Source organism: Molossus molossus, unplaced genomic scaffold (genome assembly GCF_014108415.1).
Source record: "Molossus molossus isolate mMolMol1 unplaced genomic scaffold, mMolMol1.p scaffold_m16_p_10, whole genome shotgun sequence".
Taxonomy (NCBI): domain Eukaryota; kingdom Metazoa; phylum Chordata; class Mammalia; order Chiroptera; family Molossidae; genus Molossus; species Molossus molossus.
This window is the reverse complement of record NW_023425345.1, coordinates 9,151,318-9,175,961: the sequence shown is the minus strand read 5'-3', so window position 1 is coordinate 9,175,961 and position 24,644 is coordinate 9,151,318. Positions and strand designations below refer to the sequence as shown.

The 24,644-nt window shown below is 49.5% G+C and overlaps 1 protein-coding gene across 2 annotated transcripts in view; it reads right to left on the bottom strand.

Moving 5' to 3' along the window:
- SYN3 (synapsin III) overlaps positions 1 to 24,644 on the bottom strand; it is a 413,377-nt gene that overhangs the window by 313,576 nt on the left and 75,157 nt on the right. The window contains exon 4 of one of the 2 annotated variants that reach the window (XM_036251979.1): positions 21,174 to 21,176. The exons of the other annotated variant lie outside the window; for it this stretch is intronic. Within the exon in view, the coding sequence (XP_036107872.1) occupies positions 21,174 to 21,176 (3 nt within the window). The remainder of the gene's footprint in view (positions 1 to 21,173; positions 21,177 to 24,644) is intronic. 2 annotated transcript variants of the gene reach the window in all.

Sequence of the window (24,644 nt, the reverse complement as noted above, 5' to 3'; positions counted from 1 at the left end):
TCCCAGACAACGAACTGACATTTTCCGGGCAAGACTCAGTGCCTAGTGTTTTCCTACTTAGATTCTCACACGCCACCTATGATCATGTGACTCATATCTGCCCGCTGCCCATTACCCTAGACGCTACATGAGGGCAGGGGTTACCTTGGTCTGGTTCCCTGACACAGCAACAGCATCCAGTCGCTACAGTAGCACACAGTCAGCTCTCAAACGTTTGTTGAATGGATGGGTGTCGGGACGGAGAGGAAAAAGCGAGAGATGCAGAGTGACGCGAGTGCAGTCTCCAGTCCTGACCAGTCTGCGTGGGTGCTGGAAGGGGGCAGTGCCGCGTGGGGGGAGGGCGCCGCGGAGTGGGAGTCCCTCCTGCTCAGTGGGAGAACTCGAATGGCGAACACAGAGAGTGACCAAGCGCCACGTTCCTGGCAGAGGTAAGTGCTGGACAACACGCTCTGGAGCCCGCCACGTCTGGGTTCAAATGTCAGTCCCGCTACTTACTAGCTGAGTCCTTAGTGACACTCAGGCCACCTGAACACCAGTTTCCTCGCTGGGAACAGGAGCCCCGAGTGAGCAAATGCGTGTCAAGCACATCGCTTGCTTTTAGCCGCTGCTGCGTCAGTGCGGCTCTTATCCTCCCTGCCGCGGGAGCAAAGCCTCTCCCCTCCCGGCCCCGGGCCGACCTTGGCCTCCACCAGCCTCCCTGACCACACAGCTCACCTCTCTTCCCTGCTTGAAGCTCCCTCGCGAGGATTTGGCCAAGTATCCTGCTTTGCCTGTTTCGTTTTTCATCTAACCAATACTGCTATTCCACTTACCAGGCACCATGTTCTGTTCTGAGAGCTTGACAGATTTTAACTCCCCTAACCTTAGAACAACGCTGTGAGGTCAGTTACCATGTCACAGAGGAGGAAGCTGAGGCCGGGGAGATTTCAGTAACTTGCCCAGAGCACGCGGCTGGGAAGGGGTCCTGCCAGGATGCAAACTCGGGCAGCCTAGCTCTAAAGGCTGCATTGAGGGCCACACGGCCTTTCTGCCTTACAAGGTCCGCCCACTGTTGTCTGAGCTGGGAAACCAGCCCGCGAGAGTTGATGCTGCTCGAGGGAGAGGCCAGCCAGGCCGCTTCCTCCCAGCATGTGGGTGAGCAGAGCCCCACAACAGTGCAGCCCAGCTCTGAGAAGGGGCCCAGAGATCCCTGCACGGACTGGGAGGCTGCACAGCTTAGTCGGGGAGGATGGGAGGGAGCTGGGAGCCCGCTGACTGCTCCAATGGGAAGGAGATGGTGGCACATCCCTTGGGCTGTCGCTGCCCCAACACACATTTATTGTGCATGAGCGTAGGGCCTGGTGCTGAAGATAAATTCTTGAGCAGGACAAACACTGCCCTTTGGTCCAGGATGGTGTGGCAGGCAAGTGAGGCACAGGCCATTTCAAAACAATGTGATGAGCGTGGCCCATGCAGACCCCGAACCCCAGGCTGAGGAGGAACACAGCCAGTGAGGCCCCCCAAACACACTGATTCGTGAGATGGGTGAGAGTTGGCCATCACAAGGGTGTTTTCTGTGGACGAGGCGGGGAAACAGGTATTTCAGTGAAGACTGGCCAACACTTCCAAAGCCTGGAGACGGAGGACGCAGTTTCGTGTACCTTCTCTCATTCAATCCCAACAACCTTGTGGAGAAGAGAGAGTTTTTATTAGCTCATTTTTCAGATGAGAAAATTAAGGTGGAGGAAGTACCTCGCTTAAGGTCACGCTGCTAATAAGTGGTAGAGCTGTTCATTTCAAAGCATTCACACCAGGTTCTGGGAATAGAGGCTTTTACCAAACCCGCAGATAAAAGGATGATGGATCCAATGGGCAGATTTATAGGCCTAGGTCCTAATGGGAGGTCTGGTTCCCTCACTGGTCAGGGGAAAGCTACTTGAGCTTTATGAGCTCCGGTTTCCACATCTGTTGGCATCTATTGCCACCTGCTGTAGGGTCATTCTCGCTTCTGCTGGCCAACAGGACAGATCTAAATATGCCTCAAGTCAGAGGCTGCAAACCAGTAGCCTGGATCAAATACAGTCCTTGGAGGCAAAAGAGCCAGTACTTTTAGACAGATGAGGTCTAGCGCAGCGAAGAAATGCCCACGTTTGCCTAGCTAAAATGTGGCAGAGCCAAGACGGAAACTATGCTGACCGGGGTTCAGTGGTGGCAGTCTTAAGCAACACACTGAAGTACAGAGAAATGGCCACTGACACTCAGCCTCTATATTTGGGAGACATTAGGGAGTGGTGGGGACTTCTGCCAACTACAGAGTCCATGCCCTAAAGGAATGCTCCTGTGATCGGCGTTGGGTAAGGGTGGTGAATGCTTTATGTCCCAATTTTCTCCTCTATAAAATTGCCAACATGTTTATACCTATTTCACAGGGCTATCTTGAAGACTAGTTAACATGCCTAGCACATAGTAAGCATCATATAAGTGTAAGCTGTTACTGTTGTTACTATCTGACCAGCGACCTTTGTCTTAAACATTCATAATACCCACTTAAATATGGTATGGGAAACTGGGCACACTGCCGAAGACCAAGTTCCAACAGTATCTCTGGGGCCCTTCCGCGTACTCTGAGCAACAGTGGGGCCCGCAGAACCCAGGTCTCCAGGCCACAAGCCACAAGCTTCAGGCACCAGCCGCGGTCTCCGTAGCTGGCGGCAGCAGCCCCTCAGTGAGCTCATGGTTACCACCGGCCTCTAGGCTGAAAAGAATGTGAGGTGCAATGGGCAGCCTTCCAGGGGCCCAAGAAGGGAGGCCTCTTCCTTTCAGGATGTTTCAGGCTTCAGATAAAACCCTTCCTGTGTCCCAGTCCATAGCTGGCAGGGGCAATCGGCAATGACTGATTGCAACGGGTGAGTTGTCAAAAAGATGTGTGTGTGAACCCGACTCCAGCTAGCAGGGGCAAAGCGTGCATTCAGGAGGCTGGTGGGAAGACCATCCACTGCACAATGGTTGGTTTTGCACCTACTATGTACTTGGCCCTGGGCCAGGCTTTCGGGAGGTGGTGAAGTTAATAACAACGGCAGTTTGCCTGCATTTCCTCTCCCCGAGCACTATAACAGCCATCGTCTCTCTTAATCCTTGGTACAGTCCTAAAATGCAAGCAGGCCTGATTTCCTGCACTAAAAGAAGGGCAGTAGAAGAGACCTGTTCAAAGTTTCAAAGTGTAGCAGAGTCTAGATACTTGGCCCAACGTGTTTCCTTTTTCACCTGAGCACCCAGCTGGACTACATTTCCCATGGGCCTTTGTGGTTGGGTGTGGCCATGTGACTGAGTTCTGGCCAATGGAATGAATGGAATGCTGGTGATAATGATGTATGGCTTGCCTGGTCCGTAATAATCTTTCCTAGCAGTTTTCTACCCTCTCTTTCTCATCACTAACAGATGCAGACAGCCCGCAGAGGATTTTGAGGAGTTAGGATGATGGAGCCGTAAGATGGAAGGGGTCTGACTGGACCCGAGTCACCAACTGCTAAAATTCTGTCACAATGAACACTTCCATGAGTGAGAAATGGACTTCTTTTGTGATAGGCCACTTCGTTTGTTTTCCTACAACAGTTTATCTACCTTAATATTCACAGTGAAACCTGAACTTGGGTATTAGAGGTATTTTGCCTCTACATCTGGTAGGTTTTTTTGATCCCTTTCCAAATAAGCAGGCAAAGCTTCTCATGCTTGGAAGGTCCTGGAATTTTACAAAGCACTTGGACAAGTACCGGACAGTCCCTTCTACACCACTAACCCCTGGGCTGTGGCTCTTACCCACCGTGGGAAGCTATCAGGTGGGTAAGGTGTCTGGGCTAGCCACACCTCTGGTACCCATAGCTCAGCCTTTTTCCGTTGGTTCTGGGACAAAAGTAAGCCCCAATGTCCAAAGGCACCCCTTGTATGTATTCATTAGCTTCTCTCCTGTCCATCTACAATGGTACACGTTCTGTCCATGCCCAGGAGAACTGTGTGCACAGCTGCTTGCGTCATTTTCTGTGTTTTGTGGTTTTGATGGAGATCCCCAATGGCAGGCCACGCCCCCTCTCTGAGCCTCAGTTTTCTCATCTAGAAAACCACTGAGTGGAATAAAGTCAACTTGAAGTCTCTTGCCAGCTATAATTTGCCACATTCTCATTTTAAGAAGCAATATTTTGGGCCTAGGATGGGTCAGACACCCCTAGGTTATTTCATTTAGTCATGAAATAAAGAGGACTGTAAATAAGGTTGTTGCCCCACCTCCCCAATTAATAAAAAACCTGGAATTTCCCATTACTAGTCATTTTCCACAAAGTTGGTGTTCAGTTAACTTTCGGTGGGTGGCAAACTACTGCAGAATATTACTCTAGCTCGTGACTTCATTGAGCCTGCAGTCGAGTTGGGAGGACAAGAATCACACATGCAAAACTAAGAAACATTCTAGAGAGTAGGGCGCAGCGTCGGGATGGTCAGGCAGAGGAGGGGGAGCTCAGGGGGAGAGATCTACTTATCTCCCCCAACCCCCCTCCAGCCCCATTCGCTGCTGGCGTAGCTACACTCTGAGCACTGGCTGTGGACCAGACACTCCACGGATGCTTTCCCTTCATACACCACTTAATTCTCAGGCGCTCTGCCGGGATGATCCCTGTCTAAGAAAGAGGGACCCGAGAGGCACACGGATGGTAAGTCACTTACCAAAAACTCCACGTAGGTGAAAAGTACCCGCAGCACGGGGGCCTGAAGCAGGTCCGTGGGGTTGCAGAGCCTGCTCCCTCCCCTGTTACCTCTGCCCTGCTCTAGGTACAGCTCTGTTCCAGCTTCCTGCGGCTCTCACTCCCCCAGCCCCCGAGGAAGAGACGCTGGCGTCCTGCCCTTTGACAGTCAGGAAGCAGAGTCAGATCACCCTGGGAAGCTCATATTGCAGGGACCCCCTGGCAGGGAGGCCCCACGTTCGCCGAGGGCCGCAGCAGGCGGGCATCAGCAGCGAGCCCTGAGCACACTGGCTGGAAGCCTCCGAGACACGAGGCCAGAGGTTTGCACAGCTGGAGCCCCTGGGGAAGGACCCGGGAGCAGCTGAAACGCACTGACCCCATCTGGAAGCAGAGCCCCCTCCAGGGAGCCGAGGGAGGAAAGGAGACAGGAAGTGGCTGATCGGCTTGTTCTCAGGAAGCAGCGGGCCTGAGAGACGTAGTTCCCTGCAAATTGAAGATCTGGTGTTTCTCAGCCTGGGCTCCTGGGACGCCCTGCAGCTCTCTCACCTGGCATGTTGGGAAGCGGGGGTTGGGCCACAAACAATGAATCCAAACATCTGAGAAGTGGGGACAGAATCCGCATATCAGGCAAGCTCATCAGCGGCTACAATCCGCTGAGTGTCCATCGTGTGTCCCATATCCTTCAAGCACTTTCGAAGGATCAATTCATTTAAAATCCTCACAGCATTCTTACAAAGTAGACACTATCATTAGCCTCATATTCCATTTAAGGGAACAGAAACACAGAGGAAGAAACTTGAAAAAGTCGCCCAGTAAGTGGCTGGGCCCGAATGTGGACCCAGGTGGTGGGACTCCCGAACCTGGCTCCTCAGCCCTACGGCACGCCAACACCGTGGGAGGCTCCATCTCGGTGCCGGGCCCCAAGCGCACACGGGACCTGAACGCCGACTATGGTCCGCCAGCAACTGCTTGAAGCTCGGCCAGGCCAGGGCTAGGGTCAGGTGAGTGAAGCACCCTGGGACCAAATTTGAAGGAGCGATGTCCCCCAAATTCAGTCATCAAGATAAATAAAATTTTAATGCAATAGTAAATAATGACTGCAAAAGAGGTAGCTACGGACCACGGCTAGCCACCTGTTTTTACACATATGGTTTTATTAGAGGAAGATAAAATACAAAGAATGGCATTATCCAAACCTTACCCGCATGGCCCCACGGAGCAGGTCTTAGTGTCCCTCTTCCACGCACACTGCTGTCCCTCGGGGTGGCGAACCCTGACGCGGGCTGACAGTGCTCCAGACACTGTTTCTTAAGTGCCTTATAAACATTACTGGAGTCCTCCCTATGAGGAAAAGCTCTGTGCCACCTCCGTTTTACAAACAGTGGAACTAAAGCACAGGAGTTTTACATCGTGTCCAAGGTCGACACAGACAGTGACGCGCAGAGCTAGGATGAGAACCCAAGTAGCCTCACACCCCAGGCCATAGGCTCAGCCAGAGGTTAGCAGACGACAACCTACTGGCCAGTCCTGGCCAAAGCCAGCCCACCACCTGTTCTTGTAAATAAAGTTTTATTGGCTCACAGTCACATTCATTCATGTATGTATTATGGACGTCCACTTTCATACCACACCTGAAGAGTGAAATAGTCATGACAGAGACCCGCTAAGCTGCACAGATGAAGATGTTTGCCATCTCGCCCACTACAGACAGAAATTCTGACCTGTGCCCTTAACCACTGTGGGACGATCAGTGCGAAGTTATGCCCACCGTCGGAAGAAAGCAGAGATGGGGTATGAACCCAGCTTGTCTCTGAAGACTGTGACTTTTCAATTCTGCCTGGCTATGGACCCTCCCATGGGTGCCAAGGCCTCCTTGTTTCCCAGACTTTACTGCACTGCCTGGCCCACAGAAGATGCTCCATAAATGTTCACTGAACAAATGAATGGATGAACCTTTGTGCATCTTATAGTGGTCGAGACTAGAGGAACAATCAGTTGGACCCTACCTGGGAATGTCCAGCCTTTCTGTTGCACCCGTTACAAGCCAAGCCTCTTGGGGTCTCATTGCCATGGTAACCTGCCTTAACAGCCTAAATTAATTGGAAGGTAGAGAGTGTTTGAGGATGGCTTAACTCTCTTTGTAGCTACTATACTACCCATCCCAAGTTAGAATGTCTCAATGATCTTCATCTAAATCCGCAGTCTTAACATCCAGCCCAAACTGCTGTGCCCTTGACCCTAGAGGTCATGGTCCAAGTCTTAGGACCTAGTCATAATCAAAAGAGTGTGAATTTGGGAGTTAGAGAAACCTGTCTCATCCATCAGTGATGTGACCTTGAGCAAGTTCTTCAACTCCCTGAACCTCAGCTTCCTGACCTGTGCCAACAGTTGGCTGCAGGAAGAGGTCTACACAAAGCTGCCCTGCCTGGTGGGTGTCCGCAAGCCTTTGTTATGATGATGGAGACAGTTCAGGAGAGCTGTCAGCTGAAAGACCCCAAATCCATTATGCATGTTTTATCTTTGTGCTCCCAGGATCATGAATAAACAATGTCTTCATCCAGTGTTTCAAAGACACTAATTCTGCCTCAGAATAACCACCCCTCCCACCTCCCTGCAGAAATTGGCCAGCTCTGTGCCTGGCCACTGGCCCGAATTTCCAAAGACTGTTGGTTTAGCATTTCTCAAATGTATCCCATTAACACTATGAACCTGAGAGCCTGCCCTCCTCTCTGAGCTCAGGTCTGACAGTCAGAGGGAGAGAGGAGCCAGCAGCGGGAGGCCGGCCTCCAGGACTTGCCTTTGTGAAGTGGGTGATTGTGGGTCAGTCTGCCTGGGACTGAAGCACCTATCAGCCTGCACATGAGGGGCCCCGGGTCGGGCACAGACACAGGCTGTGTGCTTGGTGACTGGGAGAAAGTGCGCTGGAATGAGGGGATTGGGAAATGTGAGCAAAACACATTCTCCAGCTGCCACTTGAGGGGAAAAACAAGACCTTGAACGAGGCTTAGCGAAAAGCCCCTGCTCTGGGAATCGGAGACAAACTCTGCCTTGGTTAAATCTCCAGCTCTCTCGCTGTGTGTCTGTGTGCAAGGCATCTGCCCTCGCTGTGGCACATGTATTTTTTGTTTGTTTGTTTCTCTCTCTCTATCGCTAAGAATCAGTAAACATATCCTCAGGTGAAGAGTAAAGAAAAAGAAAGAGAGAAATGATAGTCTTGCCATCTTGGGAGGCCTTTAGTCCCAGGCAAACTGGGAGAATTGGTCACCCTAATTTGGGGAGAATTGACATCTTTACATTTCATGAACATGGTATATCTTGTTTGAGTGTCTTGAATGTGTTTTATAGTTTATAGGTCTTGAACATCTTTTGTTAAATTATATTCCTAAGAACTTTATGTTTTGGATGCTATTATAAATGGTATTATTTTAAAATACACGTTGTGTTTTGGAATAATTTTAGATTTATAGAAAAATTGCAAAGATATTACAGGGTTCTGTATTCATGACCCAGTTTCTTGTAATTTTTTTTTTTTTTTTACTTTATGTGGCACATGTATTTAAAAAATGAATGGGTTAGGCTGGGCCCCATGTTTTTAAACTCTTGCTTGGCAGCAGAGATCTTTTGCCAACAAATTTTTACTTGGAATTTCAATATATAAATAGGTTGAAGTGGAACTGATTCCCTGGGTGAAGGTGACAGGGTTGGAGGGAAGGGGACTGGAATCCTGCCCACTCAGCCCCCAACAGTCTGAAAGAGATGAGAGGTACCCCTGTGGAACAGGGTTTGAGAACCACATGACATGGTAGAGGATCTATAGAATCAGCCCGTGGCTGGCAGCCTTGGACCCTGGTAGCTATAGCCAGTGATGGCTTCTGCTTATTGAGCACTTTCTTAGGGCTGGACTCAATTTCTACGTGCTTTACTTTCAGAGTTAGTAAAGGCCCCGACTCAAATCCTGACTTCACCAGGTTAGCAGCTGTGTGACCTCAGGCCAGTTAGTTCACCTCTCTGTGCCTCAGATTCTGCATCTGGAAAACAGATTGTTCAGAGGACTCAAAGAATTAATCCCTATAAGGGTGCTTAGAACAATGGCAGGCACATAGTAAGCATCTGATGTGAGTCATTTTTATCATGTTTGCATAAATTATTATCACTCATCTTTATAAGCACCATTCTGTTTCACTGATGAGGCCACGGAGGCTCAGAGAGGTGGGCTGAGTGCCCCTAGGTCACACAGCTGCTAAGTGATGTACTGAGGGCTTGAATCCACGGTTGCTCAACTGAACAATCTGTGGTCTTAAACACCCAGCCAAAACAGCTTTGCTCTTGATCGTAGAGGTCAAGGCCTGGGTTCTAGTGATTTGCTTACGGGGTTCCAAGCCTAGATAATAGGATGCTAGTGATGACTACGGCGACTTGTGCTTCCAGGAGTTCTGGAGTCTGGGCATCTTGGTGAATACAGATCCTAAGGAGAGAGGAGGTGTTTGGTTGCCCAAGCTCAGCACTAGCTGACGGTCTTCTCCCCAAGCCACATTTTGCAGCCTTTTCCCTGCAAGACGCCTTTGTGCAAATCAGTGAAAGGGCAGAGGCAGCCCCAAGCTAGAGCGCAGGTGAGCTGAGGACAGGCTGACTTCCCGCCCCCACTTGGAAGGCACCGCTGAGCAGTGCATGAGCTACACAGCCTCACACAGCGACCCTTCCTCCTCTCTTGCATCAGCATTTGGAGGGGAGAAGCACAGGGAGAGAAACACATGGCTGGATGAGGGACAGAGGAAGGTCTCAGCCTCGCCCCAGGCGCGTGGGGCGCTGGATGAGGGAAGGAGCATGGGGGCTGTGCGGTCAGGAAGCTCTGCGTGATCGCCCACAGCAAACGCGAACCACGCAGTCACTTTTCCTCTTTACGCTGTGCTTCCTTCTCTGCACAGGGGGTGGTCGTAAAGGATGGCTGTCTGGCTCTCCCTGGGGAGCTGCCTGGGAGCTGAGCCATCATATGGTGAACAAATGCCGTAATTGCCCAACTGCAGAGCAGCTGCTGCATGTTATTAAACAGCAACAACCTCTCCCCTGACCCCTGACCCGGGAAACGGGTAGCCTCCCGCCCACCCACCGGGAAAGCCCCGGCACCCTGCCACCCGCAGAGGCGCCAACGCTGGCTCCGGCAGTACGAAGCAGGCCGAGGCACAGTTGTAAGGACACAGGTTTGGGGTTCCGACAGGGCAGGATGCCAACAGCAGCTCCACCCCTCAGGAGCGGCGGGACTTTGTGTGAAACACTGATCCTCTCTGAACCTCGATTTCTCATCGACGAAGGGTAGCTTGTCATACTGACCGCGCAGAAACGGTGCAGGAATTGAAAACAGTAAATGGAAAGCGCCCAGCACAGTGCCTGACGCGTAGTGAGGACTTAAAACAGCTGCTCATACAGGTTCCTTCACTCATCCCTCGAAGACTGACGGCAAACCCGCCGGGCACCCGGCCTGGTGACCACCACGCGCGGGGCGTGAGCCTGTCTCTGAAGGCGTGACTCTGAGCCAGGGCTGAAGGATGGAGAGCTTTCTGGGTGCAACGGACAGGAAAGAACTTTTGGTGCAGACGGGACAGAGTGCGTGAGGGCCCGTGATGGCCGAGGACAGGTGAGGACTGGCGAACCGACAAAGCTGATGACGCTGAGGCTGACGCAGAGGAGGCTGGTGACATGCGCAGGACCGGACCAGGGAAGCCACAGCCAAGATCTTGGTCTTTCGCCTAAGAGTGCAAGGAAAGTCCTGAAGAGTTTTACCTGATGGAGTGACGTGATCAGAGTAGAGTTCTTGGAGGCTCACTCTAAAAGAGCATATACTTTGAGTCTGACTCTGGCATTCTGGAAAAGGTAAAGCTACAAAGACAGTAAAACGATCAGTGGTTGGCAGGGGTTGGGGGAGGGAGGGATGAACAGTCAGAGCACAGGGGATTTTTAGGGCAGTGAAACTATTCTGTCTAACTCTGCAATGGTGGGTAAGTGTCATTACAAATACTTTTGTCAAAGCTCACAGAATGTGCACCACGAGAGTGCACTCCAGTGTCGGCTAGGGGCTCGAGATGGTAATGGGTTATGCAGGTTCAGCAGCTGTAACACATGTACCATCTGGCGGGGGATCCTTACATCTAGTTTGTCCCTGCGCCTGTCTTTGGCCATTAGTGTGTGGCAGAGTGACTCTGGAAAGTCTAGCTTTGGCCTTTAACATATTGACAACTTCTACCTCTCCTGGAACTTTGCCTCTTGAAAACAAGCTGCCATATCAGAAGTCCAACTATCCTGAGACCACACTGCTGTGAAGAAGCTCAATAGCCACGTAGAGAAAGAGAGACCACGTGGAAGGGGACCTTCTAGCCCAGCCAAGCCGCCAGCTGAGCACAGCCCACGGCCCACCCCACAGCCCACCCAGTCAGCACCGCCTGCATCGGACGAGCCAGCTAACTGAGCCCTGCCCAGATTCCTGACCCACAGACTTCAAGCAAATCGAGCGGTTGTGGTTTTCAGCCACTGCGTTGGGGGTAGGTTGTTACACAGCAATTGATCTTTGAGATGGGGGTAATAGCAGATGCCAGGAGACCAGGAAGGAGGGTCCTGCAGAAATCCAGGTGAGAGAAAGAGATGATTTGGTCTACAGTAGAAGTGGTGGTGGAGAATTAGAAAATGCTGATAAGAGAAAAAGTTACACACATACACTATCATCATCAGTAGGAAAAACTCAGGGGTCTGTAGACCCCACAGACCCCAGTGATGCACTGGTCTCCTCTCTGAGGTCACCTCTTTCAATGAAGGGCTGACAGTCCAAGGCTTAACTTTGTTCCCAGACACTTGACTGCCATCAGTATGAAGGAAAAGGGATATATTCCAGAATGCCAGAAAATAGGCTTACCTGCATAGTCACATTATTTAAAGAAATGTCCCAGAAAAAAATGTGCATCTTCACATAACACCTCACATTTGCACACTACTTCATAGATTAGCAAGTATATTACATGCAGGCATTTATGTACAAAACCTACACATAATGTACAAAACCTTTTTTGATTCATTCAACCGTCCTATGAAGTTGGAATTGCCACCCTCACTTGCAAATGAGGAAACAGACTCAGGAAAGGGACAATTACGGCTCGATGGGCCCGTGGTCAGCGGCTGGTAGGGCGAGATGTTGAACCCCTCACTTCTCCGGCCAAGTTCAAATGGATTTTTTAAATGGCTGTTGTAAAATTCCCACATTTATAGTAAAACTATGAACAACAGATTGAAATTGTATATTTCTCTGTGTTTTGGTTGTCTGCCTGCTGTTCCTCTCCATTGGCCTCTAGTGCAGTGATATATATATTGAATTTGTTTAGAGGGAGAGAGAAATAGAAACATCGATATGAGAGAGAGACATCAATCAGCTGCCTCCTGCACACAACCCGGACTGGGAATCGAACCCGGACCTCTCAGTCCATGACACAACGCCCAATCCACTGAGCTACACCGGCCAGGCTGTGCAGCGATTTCTAAAGTAGGTCTTTGGACTCCTGGTCTAGGAATCTCACAGGCAGATTCCTGGGCCCCACCCAGGAACTAGACTTTCTGGGACTAGGGAATAAGCATCTGCATTTTAATAAGTGGGGTAGGGGGTTCCTAAATTACTTGCCTTCATGGGAAAGTCTGAAAGTCACTGAGTGGTGGATCACCAAGCCTGGAAGCAGACAGATGTGCTCCGGAGAAGAAAGAGTGTAACACAGTTTAGCAGACTGTAATGGATCGCTCCACCGTGTTGCCTGGTGGGAGGAGGCCTAGCCGGTCCCCCTCCCTGCCAGGCTCACCTTGAGGGGCCAGGGAAGGAAGGGTGTGGCAGGCGAGTCGAGTCGTGGGAGAGCGAGCACTTGGAGAGCACTCGCTGTGTTTGGGGCGCCAGCAGACGGTCCCCCTTTAGTGCCCCAAGCAGCCATTATTCCCATTTTACAACGCAAGACCCCAGGAATCAGGAGGTGAGGCTACTTGCACAGTGGCACAAACAAGTGAGTCAAGACTCAAACCCAGAACCGCTCGGCCCCAGCGCTGTTTTCCCCAGTATCGAGCTGTGCCAACCGGGTAGAAGGGCCACGTGACGTCCAACCATGGGCGTTTGAATCCCACTCTCGACTCATTAGCTGTGTGACCTCGGACCAGGCCGTGGCCTCCTGGGAGAGCGCGCCTTCATGTCAGGAGATGAAGTACCCGCCGCCGAGACACCGGGTTCTCACTAGCCTTTCCCTAGGACCTTGCTTCCGAGTGACAGAAGGCCAGGAGGCCAAAGCCAGACGGCAACATGATCATCAGGCAGTTTCTCCTTGAGGTGGGGGAGGGAGGCCGGTGAAGTGGGGCTGGGCCGGGCCATACGGGCTGCAGCCCGTGGGAAGGTGTGGGGGACTGCGCAGGGATCTCTGCTGGCCCCACGGGTCCCTTCCACCCAGTTCTGCTTCTGGGAACCGCAGCCACACTGTTTTTCTCGTCAGAGGGCTGCTCCCTCTCCTGGGGCAGTTGGCAGATCCGCGCTGGCCTGTTGGCTGCAGGCGCGTGGGCAGCGGAGCCTGGCATTTCTTTACAGACGCTCACTGTCTCCTTCTTGTGCGGCTCTCTTCCCGTTCCCACGCCTCACCTCGGCCAGGCCCGGGCTCCTGCTTTCTCCAGCCCTGGGGAGGGCAGAGGTCCTGGGCGAAGAGATAGAAGGGGCCTTCCCCCCACGAGGCTGCTCTGCCGGACCCTCAATGACTCACTGTGGGTCCCGGGAGGGGAGGCGGTGGGTGGGTGGCAGGCTGGTCAGCACTCCCGCCTGGTGCAAGCTAAGGCTGCGGTCCTCTCCGTCTGGGCCTCGGCTTTGCAAAGCTGTGGGGGTGTCACTTATCTGAAGGGTCTGTGGGTCTTGAGTGCCTTCAGCAAAGACTCAGGCACTGTGCCAGGCACTGGGGGTACAGTTTGGGAACACAGTCCTCAGCCTGATCCTTAGCCTGATCCTCAAGGGAAGCCCAGTCCGGGGAGACATGAGAGGTAAGTGAATGATAACTATTCCCCTCCCGCATCAGTCCCAGCGCAGGGAGGGCCATAAGAAACACGTGCAGTGGGGGAAAGGAGAAACATCTCTAACAAACATAAATTAATTAAATTTTTTAAAAAATAAAGTAAATAAATATCAAATAAGAAAAAAAAAAAAAGAAAGAAACTCACACACAGCCATCGGCTAAGGGCTGGTCAGTCCTTCGTTCACTGAATAAATACTGGGTGTCCCCAACAATTGTACACACACAATAGTAGATTCTATTACATTTAGAAAATGAAATGTATTTTAATAAACACCGCCTTTATAATTATTCAAAGTGTGTATACATTCTTTTGGGGGGACACCCTATTGTTACTGAGACCTTGATATGTGGTAGACATTGTTCTAGGGGCTGGGAATATAGTGGGAACAAAACAAAATTACATAATAGCATATCTAATATACCATATATTTTTATATTATATTTATTATATATTCGTGCATGTATCTAATCCATACATCATTTAATATATATTAAGGTATGTATCTAGTCTATATAATTACAGAATCGCAACTTATCTTTCCATATAATAGTCATAATAATATTATATGGATGTATCTACATAATCCATCCTCTCAATCAATTAATTATATATCATCTATCTATAAGAAAAAAAGCAGGGTTGGGCCTCAGGACTGCGGAGAGCATGGTCTGGCCAGGTCTCCCTGAGGAGGGGACGTTGGGTTGGAAATTCGGAAGGCAGTGACAGCGTTTCAGGAAGAAGGGAGGACCGGTGCAGAGACTGTCAGCCAGACTCCACTCCACCTACTTCAGACATGTCGCTCGGCGCTTCGAAGTGAGGGCTCCTTGTTCCCGCTTCAGAGATGGAAAAGCCAAGAGCCAGGAAGGTGGGGACTTATCCAGGGCCTCATGGCTCGTGGAAGGCAGAGCTCGGACCACCCAGGCAGTCTGTGCCTCTGTATGTGGGCTCTAGGCTACAAAGCCACACCACCTACCTGGACCCGTCCCAGATACTTGTGAGCCCAGGAGGGGGCCAAATTCAACCTCAGGGAAGAGGATGTGCAAACACCCTGATGGACAGGAGGGTGCCAAGCCGAGGGAGCTCCCTGCCGTTCTTCCTTGCCTCTTCTGGCCCCAAAGCTGCCCCTCACCTGAGTGCACGCCCACCCAAAGTCAAGAGTGGGAAGGGAGGGATGGAGGGGCTTCCCCCAAATCCACAGGGCCCGCTCTGCTCACCTTATTTAGCTTTCTCCTTGGAGAGGCCTTCCCTGCTCACCCCACTGTCTCAAACACCCGCCACGGCCTCTCTCCTCTTTTGCTTCAACCGCTTCTCACGACCTGCCCCTGGAATGCATGTTTGCTGACTTCGCTGTGCGTTTTCTGTGACGTAAACCTCGGCTCCACAAGGGCGACCGCCTGTTTTGTCCACTGCTGATTCCTCTGTGCCTGGCCCATCTTTAATGAATGAAAGGACAGAGGAACTCCGGGGGGTGTGATGACTTCAGAGAGTTAAAGGAGCACTTTTCCAAACAGACACAGACCAAAACTCAGAGCAGCTCTTTGTAATATCTGCCAGATGGCGACTGGCACTTCGTGCTCAATAGATATTTGTTGAATGAATGAGTATCTGCAAGTTGAAATCCCAAGTTCAGGATGCTAAGAAGACTGGACAATAATGCATGAAAGACAGAGTGAAGGCACATTATTTTCTAACGCTCTTTGATAGGATGTTTGAGAGGCCCCGGGACAGAGATCAGAAAACTTGAGAGGTGCTCCTGACTCAGAAGCACATGTGCTAGGAGGATGTGGACAGTCACCTTCCACCTACCTCCCTGGGCCACAGTCTTCCCATCTGTAAAATGGGGACACACAGAAGACTCTGGATCGCTAGGATTTTATAAAATGTTCTCTCCTCCGGGATAGATCCAAGCATTTCCATCTTGTCCCAAACATCCTACCTGGAATTCTAAGTCTGGGGTGAGTACTGGGACGGGGTGGGGGGGTGAGTCTTTGATGCCTTTCCTCTAGGTCCTGTGTTACTTACGCTTCCTGGCTCCCTCTCTTCACCCCTCTCTGAGGTCTGACCTTGTAATGAGCGGCTGCACACTGTCAGCCGCTGCGGTTTGAACGGGTGCCTGAAATTTAGGGTTGCCCAATGCTGGAAACTGAGGGCGGGGCTTGCAGACTCAGGCTGGGGCCTCATTAACGTCTGCCTCTGGGGCGTTTCTCGTGCCCGGGTTCTCCTGTCCCGTATTTCGAATCCCATCTGTCTGTGTGGACGCGGCTGCCCCTTTTTATTGCTCCTTTGTGGAGTCGGGCTTGAAACTGGGCCCAGAACGGCCAGGCCATTCACAAAGCAGGCACTTCGCACGGCCTGGGACGCCCCGCTCTGCCTCCCGCACGGAGGTCTGCAGCTGTCCGGAGAACCTGGGCTTGGGTCGCTCTGGAGCGCCCCGAGCTGGCCAGCAGTCCTTAGTTCGACGGAATCCAGAGTAAGGGGTGCTACCCATTTAATTACGGCAACTCCTGGTGGTTTCAGCAACTCGCGTGGGATACTTTACCATTTGCAAAGCGCTACTAAGGATCTGAACTTGAACGGGGACTTAGTCTGTTCGGATGATTTTCTAAGGGTGCTATTTTCTTTTTTGTCCCTCTGCCCCCACCCACCTTCCCTGCCTGTCTCTGAGCCCCAGGAGGCTGACCTCTGTGGACGGCATCAACCTGGCTCTCTGGTTCACTGTCTCTGCTTGGCATGGGCCAAAGGGAGGCCCCGGCAGGAGACGGGACGGCAGGGAAAGTTGGTGGCCCTTCTTCCCAGCGCCCACTCTGCTTCCTGACATGACGCTGGAGGTAGCTGAGTTCCTCCACAACTGTGACTTACCGGGCGGCTCTCCCATGCCAGTCTAGGTGAAGCCCATAGATTGAGTCCAGTAAGTCTATTTCCACTCCTCGCCCCTTCACCCTGGGGAGGACAATGGCTTCCTCCTGTTTGCTGTTGGCACATACTGGCCCCCATGGTCCCTTCGCCCACACACTCCTCTGTAAGTGGTTCCTTCATCAGAATCTCCATTTAAACCATTTAGGGGTGGGGGTGAGTTCTGTCTGATACAAATCCCCAAATCTGGAATGAAGCCTGGAACACCACAGGCCCTTAATCAGTATTTGTGGAATGAACGCCCAAACTTCTCACATGTAATAACATCTCATTTAATCCTTACAAAAACGACGCAAAATAATACTATTGCCTTTTATAAACAAAGAAACTGAGGCTCATGCCCTGGCAGGTTTGGCTCAGTGGTTAGAGTGTCAGCCCTTGGACCGAAGGGTCATGGGTTTGAGTCCAGCAGGAGTATGTACCTGGGTTTCAGGTTTGACTCCCAGCCCTGGTTGGGGTCATGTAGAAGGCAACCGATCAATATGTTTCTCTCACATCAAAGTTTCTCTCTCTTGCCCTGGCCAGTTTGGCTCAGCAGTTAGAGCGTCGGCCTACTGTCTGGAGAGACCCGGGTTCGGTTCCCACTAAGGGTGCGTGCCTTGGTTGCAGTTTGTCCCCAGCCCTGGTTGGGTTGTGCGGGTGGCGGCCACTTGATGTGCCCCTTTCACGTCGCTCTTTCTCTCTCTCTTTCTCTTCCTCCCTCTCCCTCCCACTCTATCTGAACAAAAAATGGAAAAATGTCCTCAGGTGAGGATAAAAAATAAATAAATAAATAAAAGTTTCTCTCTCTCTCTCCCTCCCTTCCTTCCTTCCACTTTATCTAAAAATCAGTGAAAAAATATCTGCAGGTGAGAATTAACAACAACAACAAAGAAACTGAGGCTCAGAGATAGGGTCTCGGGTCTTAGATTTCTACGACACGGCGATGCTGACGTCCTGAACCAGGAGGCCCTGAGCTACACGCAGCTCCCTGGAGAGACCTCTACTTCCCGTGGCTTTCGAACCGTCTCGAAGCCAGGGGTGGGCTTCACAGGACCAGATGCCACAGAGTGGACGGGGCCACACAGCAAGAGAATAACAAAATCTCACAATTCAAGGACACCTGGACACTCACTTAGCATATAATCAGAGACCTGGATTCAAATCTAAGTGCTACCACTTTCTCCGCCCCCCCAACCCCAGGCCTACTGATGTTATGACTGACAAATACAAACTGTGTATATTTATGGTCTACAACATGTTTTGCTATGAATGTAAGGTGTAGAACATGCTTTACCCGAGGTATACATTATGAAAGGATTACCACAATCAAGTTCATTCACACATCCATCACCTCTCGTTGTTAGCCATTTGTTGTAGTTCCGTTTTCCTCCTGTTATGTATTTCTAGTTTCATACAAACTGTGGTTTGAAAAGACACTTGATCTGACTACAATCTTCCTGAATTTGGTAAGACCTGTTTTGTGCCCTAGCACATGCTGGAGTATGTTCTGTGTGCACTTGAGAATGTGCATCTGCTGCTGTCAGATGGGAGGAATGTCCTGCACGTGTGTGTCAGGCCCGTTGCTATAAGGTATAGCTCAAGCCCAGTGTTTTCTCATTGATTTTCTGCCTGTATGATCCATCCATTGTGGCTGTCTATTGTTCCTTTCAGATTTGTTAATATTTTATGTATTTATGTGATATGATGTTTGGTGCACATGTATTTATAATCATTATATCCTCTTGATAAAATGACACCTTTATCATTATATACCGTCTGTCATGGTCTCTTGTTAGAGCTTTTGACTTAAAATATATTTTGCCCTGGCCGGTTTGGCTCAGCGGTTAGAGCGTCGATCTGCGGTCCAGGGAGACCCAGGTTCGGTTCCCGCTAAGGGCACGTACCTCGGTTGCAGTTTGTCCCCGGCCCTGGTTGGGTCGTGCGGGTGGCAACCACTCGATGTGTCCCTTTCACGGTGATGTTTCTCTCTCTCTCTCTTCCTCTCCCCCCCACTCTATCTGAACAGGAAATGGAAAAATGTCCTCGAGTGAGGATAAAAAAATCTATTTTGTCTGATGTGAGTATAGCCAGCCCTGCTCGCTCTCTGCTTCTAGTTTCCTGGGCTATCCCCTTCCATCCCTCCACTTTCAGCCTGTGTGTGTCTTTAAAGCTAAAGTGAGTGCCCTGTAGGTAGACAATTGTTGGCTTTTTTTCTTAATTCCTTCAGCCACTCAGTGTCTTTTGATTAGAGAATTTAATCCATTTATATTTAAAAGTATTATCCATAGGTAAGGACTTACTACTGCCATTTTGGTCATTGTTTTCTGGCTAGTTTATAGCTCCTTTTTATTCCTCTCTGGCTATGTTCCTTTGTGAGCCGGTCATTTCCCATAGTGCTGTGCTTTGAATTCTTTCTTTATCAGTGCTCTGCATCTACTACAGGTTTTTTTGCTTTTGTTTGTTTTTAAACATGTTTTTCTTTAATTTTTTTTCTTTATTGATTTTTAGGGAGACAGAGAGAAACATCAATGAGAGAGAATATCGACTGGCCACCTCCTGCATGACCCCCCACTGGGGATCGGGCCACAACCTGGACATATGTCCCGACCAGGAATCAAACTGGCGACCTCTTGGTGCGCGGGTTGACGCTCAACCATGGAGCCACACCAGCCAGGCTCTGCCATAGGTTTTTGCTTTACCGTTACCATGAGGCTTACATAAAACACCTTATAGTTAGAACAGTCTATTTTAAGCTGATAACAACGTAACTCCGACCACATACAAAAACTCTGCTCTCTCTTTTACTTCCCCTCCCTACGTTTTTATGGTTCTCACGTCCAAGCGTGCATCTTTTTGTATTTTGTATTCATTCACAAATCACGGTAGCTGTAGTTGTTTTTAATACTTTTGTCTTTTAACTTTCATAGTAGAGTTAAAAGGGATTCACATACCACTATTACAATATTAGGGTATTCTTAATCTGACCAAATGCTTCCCTTCCATGAGTTTTATACTTCTGTATGGTTTTTTATGTTACTAATTAGTATGCTTTCATTTCACTAAATTCCTGCCCTCTAACGGTCAGATGCTTGGACCCCTTTAATATTTTTCTACCAAACGGTTGTCATACTTTAGCATTGCACTCACAATGAACTTACTGCCTCTTTAAGCAGCCCTGACCACCCTTCTTAAAGCGGTAGTCCAGGGCAGTGGTGCCACACGCAGGCTCTGGGGTCGGGCTTCCTACTCTTGAGCCCTAACGTTGCCACTTACTGGCCGGAGACCTTGATTCCATTACCCAACGTATTGGTGCTTCAGCCCCCTTATCTAGAAAATGTGGGTTATAATAGTACATACTTTACAGAGCTGTTGAAAGGATGAAATGAGTCCAATACATGTTAAGTGCTTGGAACAGTGCCTAGCACGTAGAAAAGGCTATGAAGGGTGTGTTAAATAAATGAGAATTCATGAATTCTGTGTGTGCAATTCCAGCTGGCTTAATCAAAAAGAAATTTTTGAGTGTGTGTGGGGGGAGCTTAGATTTGGAGATGAGTCTGCGTCCAGGGTCTTGAATAATATCCCGAGGTCACGGACTCTCTCTCGGCCGTGTTTCCCTTTGCCTTGGCTTCGGTCTCAGCAGACATCCCCTCAAGGAGAAACAGAGGGAACCTCAGCAGCTTCAGGCACCCGTCCACCGGCTCAGCCCCAGCAGAATGCATGAGTCTCTCACCCGAGAGACCCGGCAAAATCTCTGGATCCTCATTACCCTGGCTTGGGTCCCGGTGCGATATTCTGATTCTAGGGCCGCTTATGTGCCATTAGCTCCAGACACCACATGGACTGCAAGTGGAAGAGGGGATTTGTATCACCCTGATGGAAAATCTAGGCGCTGTTCACCCCAAAACAGAAGGAATAGACACAGGAGAAAACCGGCAGTGGTGTGCTGGATCAGGACTCCTAGCCACCTTCCCTGAAGTGCTCCCCACGAGCAAGACTTTGGAAGACGTAGGCCTTGCTCATATTGCATACTTGGAAGTGCTTAAGGTCTCTTTGAAAGCAGTTACTGAAAGTCAAGAGCACTGCTCAAAATTCTCGCTTTGGGAGACCACAGCTAGGACTTGGAATAGCACCATATGCCTGAGGAAGATTCTAACGACTCCCCACCTACAGGACACGCCGAGTCAGGCAGGGGGTACCTGGTTGGTGTGCATGTTCTCACAGGTCTGTAGCCTGTGACTTGGCAAAGTAAGTTGCCTGGCTGAGACGGCAAGTACCATGTTGGGCCTGGACAGAATGAATCTAAACAGCCCCACAGACCCCTGCACCGAGGGCTGCGGCTGCCCTGGCAGCCCTGACTGTCCGAGGTTGGTCTTCCACCAGCAGCAGCAGCGTGTGGGAGCTTGTCCACACTCCTGCTGCTCAAACTGACGTCTGCAGGATCGGCAGCGCTGGCTTCATCTGGGAGCCCTAGGCAATTCAGAATCTAGGGTCCCGCCTGAACACCTACTGGATGAGAATCTGTATTTGCAACAAGATCTCCGGGAGGTTGGGATGCACGTGAGAAGCAATACCTGACTCGTTTTCTAGCGCTGCTATTACCAGGTACCACCCACTGGATGGCTTAAAGCAACAGAAATGTACTCTCTCACAGTTCTCGAGGCTAGACGTCTGAAATCAAGGTGTTGGGAGAATGGATTTCTTCTGAGAGCTGAGGGACACTTTGTTTCATGCCTGTGTCCGAGCTTCTGGTGACTGATGGCAACTCTTGGTGCTCACTGGCTTTGAGATGTAGCACGTCCATCTTGGCCTCCGTCATCGCAGGACATTTTCCCTGTGTCTCTGTGTCCAAATGTCCCTTTTCTTATGAAGACACCAGTTATGTTGGGTTACAGGCTCACTCACCCGACTCCAGGAAGACCTCATCTTAACTCATTACATTGGCAACAGCCCTGATCACACTTTGAGGTTCCGGGAGTTAGGACCTGAATCCATCTTTCGGTGGGGAGGGACACAATTCAACCCATCACAAGTGTCTTCGGAGCCGCCGTTCCTAAATGCTGGGAGGCTAGCTGATCAGGAAACACCTGGGACCTTTCAGCAAATTTATTTTTGTAAACAATTTTGCAAATTCAGAAAGAAGATGGCATGTCTACCATGAGGCTTGGGGGGTCTATTTTTGCCGGGCATTTCTTGTTTAGGCAGCACACCCAGCAGGACCCTCAGCTTACAGTGGGCCCAGCCCCAGCGCAGGCCGAGGGGAGGGCAACCTGGGCACGACTTCCACCAGGCTGCCCACTGGCACCACCTGGGAGCTTTAAAACGACGGATGCCCAAACCGTACCCTCAGGGATTCTAGTGTAGCTGGTCTGGCATAGTGCCTGGGCAACAGGATTTTAAACATGTTCCACGTGATTCTAATCCGCAGTCAAATGTGAAGACTAATGGAATAGATGTTCCGGTTTCTACACGTTACAAAAGAAGACAGTTCAATCCTTTCCCCTTTCCCAGGCAGGGAAGCAGACATGAGCAGAGATAATCCCAACTATGAACATCTGTGGATTCCTGAATTTGGCATTTTAGAATTTGTTGTTGTTGTTGTTTTTATCCTCACCCGAGAACATTTTTCCATTTTTTGTTCAGATAGAGTGGGAGGGAGGGAGAGAGAAACATCGACGTGAAAGGGACACATCGGGTGGCTGCCACCCGCACGACCAACCAGGGCCGGGGACAAACTGCAACCGAGGTACGCGCCCTTAGCGGGAACCGAACCCGGGTCTCTCTGGACCGCAGGCCGACGCTCTAACCGCTGAGCCAAACCGGCCAGGACTGTTGTTGTTGTTTTAACCGGCCAGGACTGTTGTTGTTGTTTTTAACAGTTTTTAGGAGTAAAACGAGGCTGCTGTGGCAAGTCAATGAACATATCTCTATGTGGTACCATTCTCAAAATCTCCCATGATGGTGGGCTGTTGATTTCTCAATGTAGTTTTGCCAATTTTTGAAGTATATTTTGTGGCATTTTTATTTCATGCTTTAAATTTTAAAATAATCTCTTCTGGGTAAATGAATCCTTTATTATAATGCATTTCTTTCTTTTCCCTGGAAATGCTTTTCATCTGGAAGTCTATTCTCCCCACTCCCTCCGATATTAATGCCCCTCCAGTGGCTAGCTTTCTTTTGCCCAGTAGTTAGTTACATGGTATATCTAGTTTTCGATCCTTGAACTTTAAAAATTTCTATATTCTTATATTTTAGATAAATCTCTTGAATGAAATATAGTTGGATTTAAAAAAATCTACTCTGGCCCTAGCCAGTTTGGCTCAGTGGAGAGCATCGGCCTACGGACCAATGAGTCTCGGGTTCGATTCTGGCCAAGGGCATGTATGTCAGTTGTGGTTCATCCCCGGCCCTGGTCGGGGTGGTGCGGGAGGCAACCAGTCAATGGGTCCCTCTCATGTTGATGTTTCTCTCTCTCTCTCTTTCTCTTCCTCTCACTCTGTCTGAAGATAAATAGAAAAATATCTTCACATGAGGATTAAAAAAAAACTACTCTGACAATCTTGCTGAAGATGCTCTGCAAATTAGAGCATTTAGTCCATTTACATTTAATGTAGTTACTGATATGGATTGATGATATAATAAATAACAACTCATAGGAGACTTTGTAGAAGTTGCAGTTCTCATAGATGACCATGAGAGGGCAGCGATAGGGGCTCATAGGCATTTATAGCCATGAATGGACAGAGGGAACTGAGCATCTACTCTCTGGGGTTCTACCACACCTTCCAAACGTGTGTCTCCCCAACAATTTTGGACATCCTTTGACTATGGAAAGAACAACAATATGAACTGGGGGACAGGAGTGTGGCGAACTGGGGGACACAAGAATAGCCCAATGACCATGCCCAGCCATGGGGTGAGGGCTCAGGGTGAAGCTACTTGTCAACTTGTATAGAAAAATGTCAATATTCTAATAACTAGTACTACTGCACAAATCATTCACAACGATACCACCCTGTTGATATGTTTGGATTTAAGTCTCCCATCTTATTTTATTTCTAACACCTGTTCTAAGTTGGTATTTCTCATTTCTTGACTTCTTTTATTATTTAATTTTTCTCTCTTTTTAAGCACTACATTCTGTTTCATTTTTAGTAATTACCTAGAAAACTCCGTGATTCATCTTTGACTTTTCAAAGCCCGTTTTTAATCAATCCATTGACTCCCCCCACCCTGAAAATACAAGGGCCTCAGAACACCTTAATTTATTCCCAGCTCCTATTAACTTACTATTGTATGTTTCAATCCTTCATAAGACATTATTATTATTAATATTTTGAAGACAATGTTTATTAACATTTACCACCTTTGCTCTTCATTCCTCTTGCCGCTTTGGGTTATTCTGAAATTGTTTTCTTTTTGCCTAAAGCACATATTTTACCATCTCCCTTACGGAGGGGCTTCTCTTCCTAAATGTTTTATTTTGCCTTCATTCATAAAAGATGTTTCCCTGACGCTGGAACTACAGGTTGGTAATTATTTCCTTTTGGCCTCGAAAGATATTCCACCCCGGCTGCCTGGGAGCTGGCTGTCGATCTGGTCGTCCAGTCAAAGCAAGCTGCCTTTTGAAATCGGGCGACTTTTCATTTTTCCTCATCTTTTTCCACTTACACTTGTGTCTTGGTGTTCTTTCTATTGATTCGCCTGTAAATCTGTTGTGCTTCTGTATTTGGTGTTTTGGTGTCTTTCTGAAAGCGACTGAACCATCATTCCTTTTTTTGTTTGTTTGTTTGCTTTGTAATCCTCACCCGAGGATATTTTTACATTTATCTTCAGACAGAGTAGGAGGGAGAGAGGAACATCGATGTGAGAGAGACACATCAATTGGTTTCCACCTGCACGACCCCACCTGGGGCTGGGGGCGAACCACAACCGAGGTACTTGCCTTCAGCCGGAACCGAACCTGGGACTCCTTGG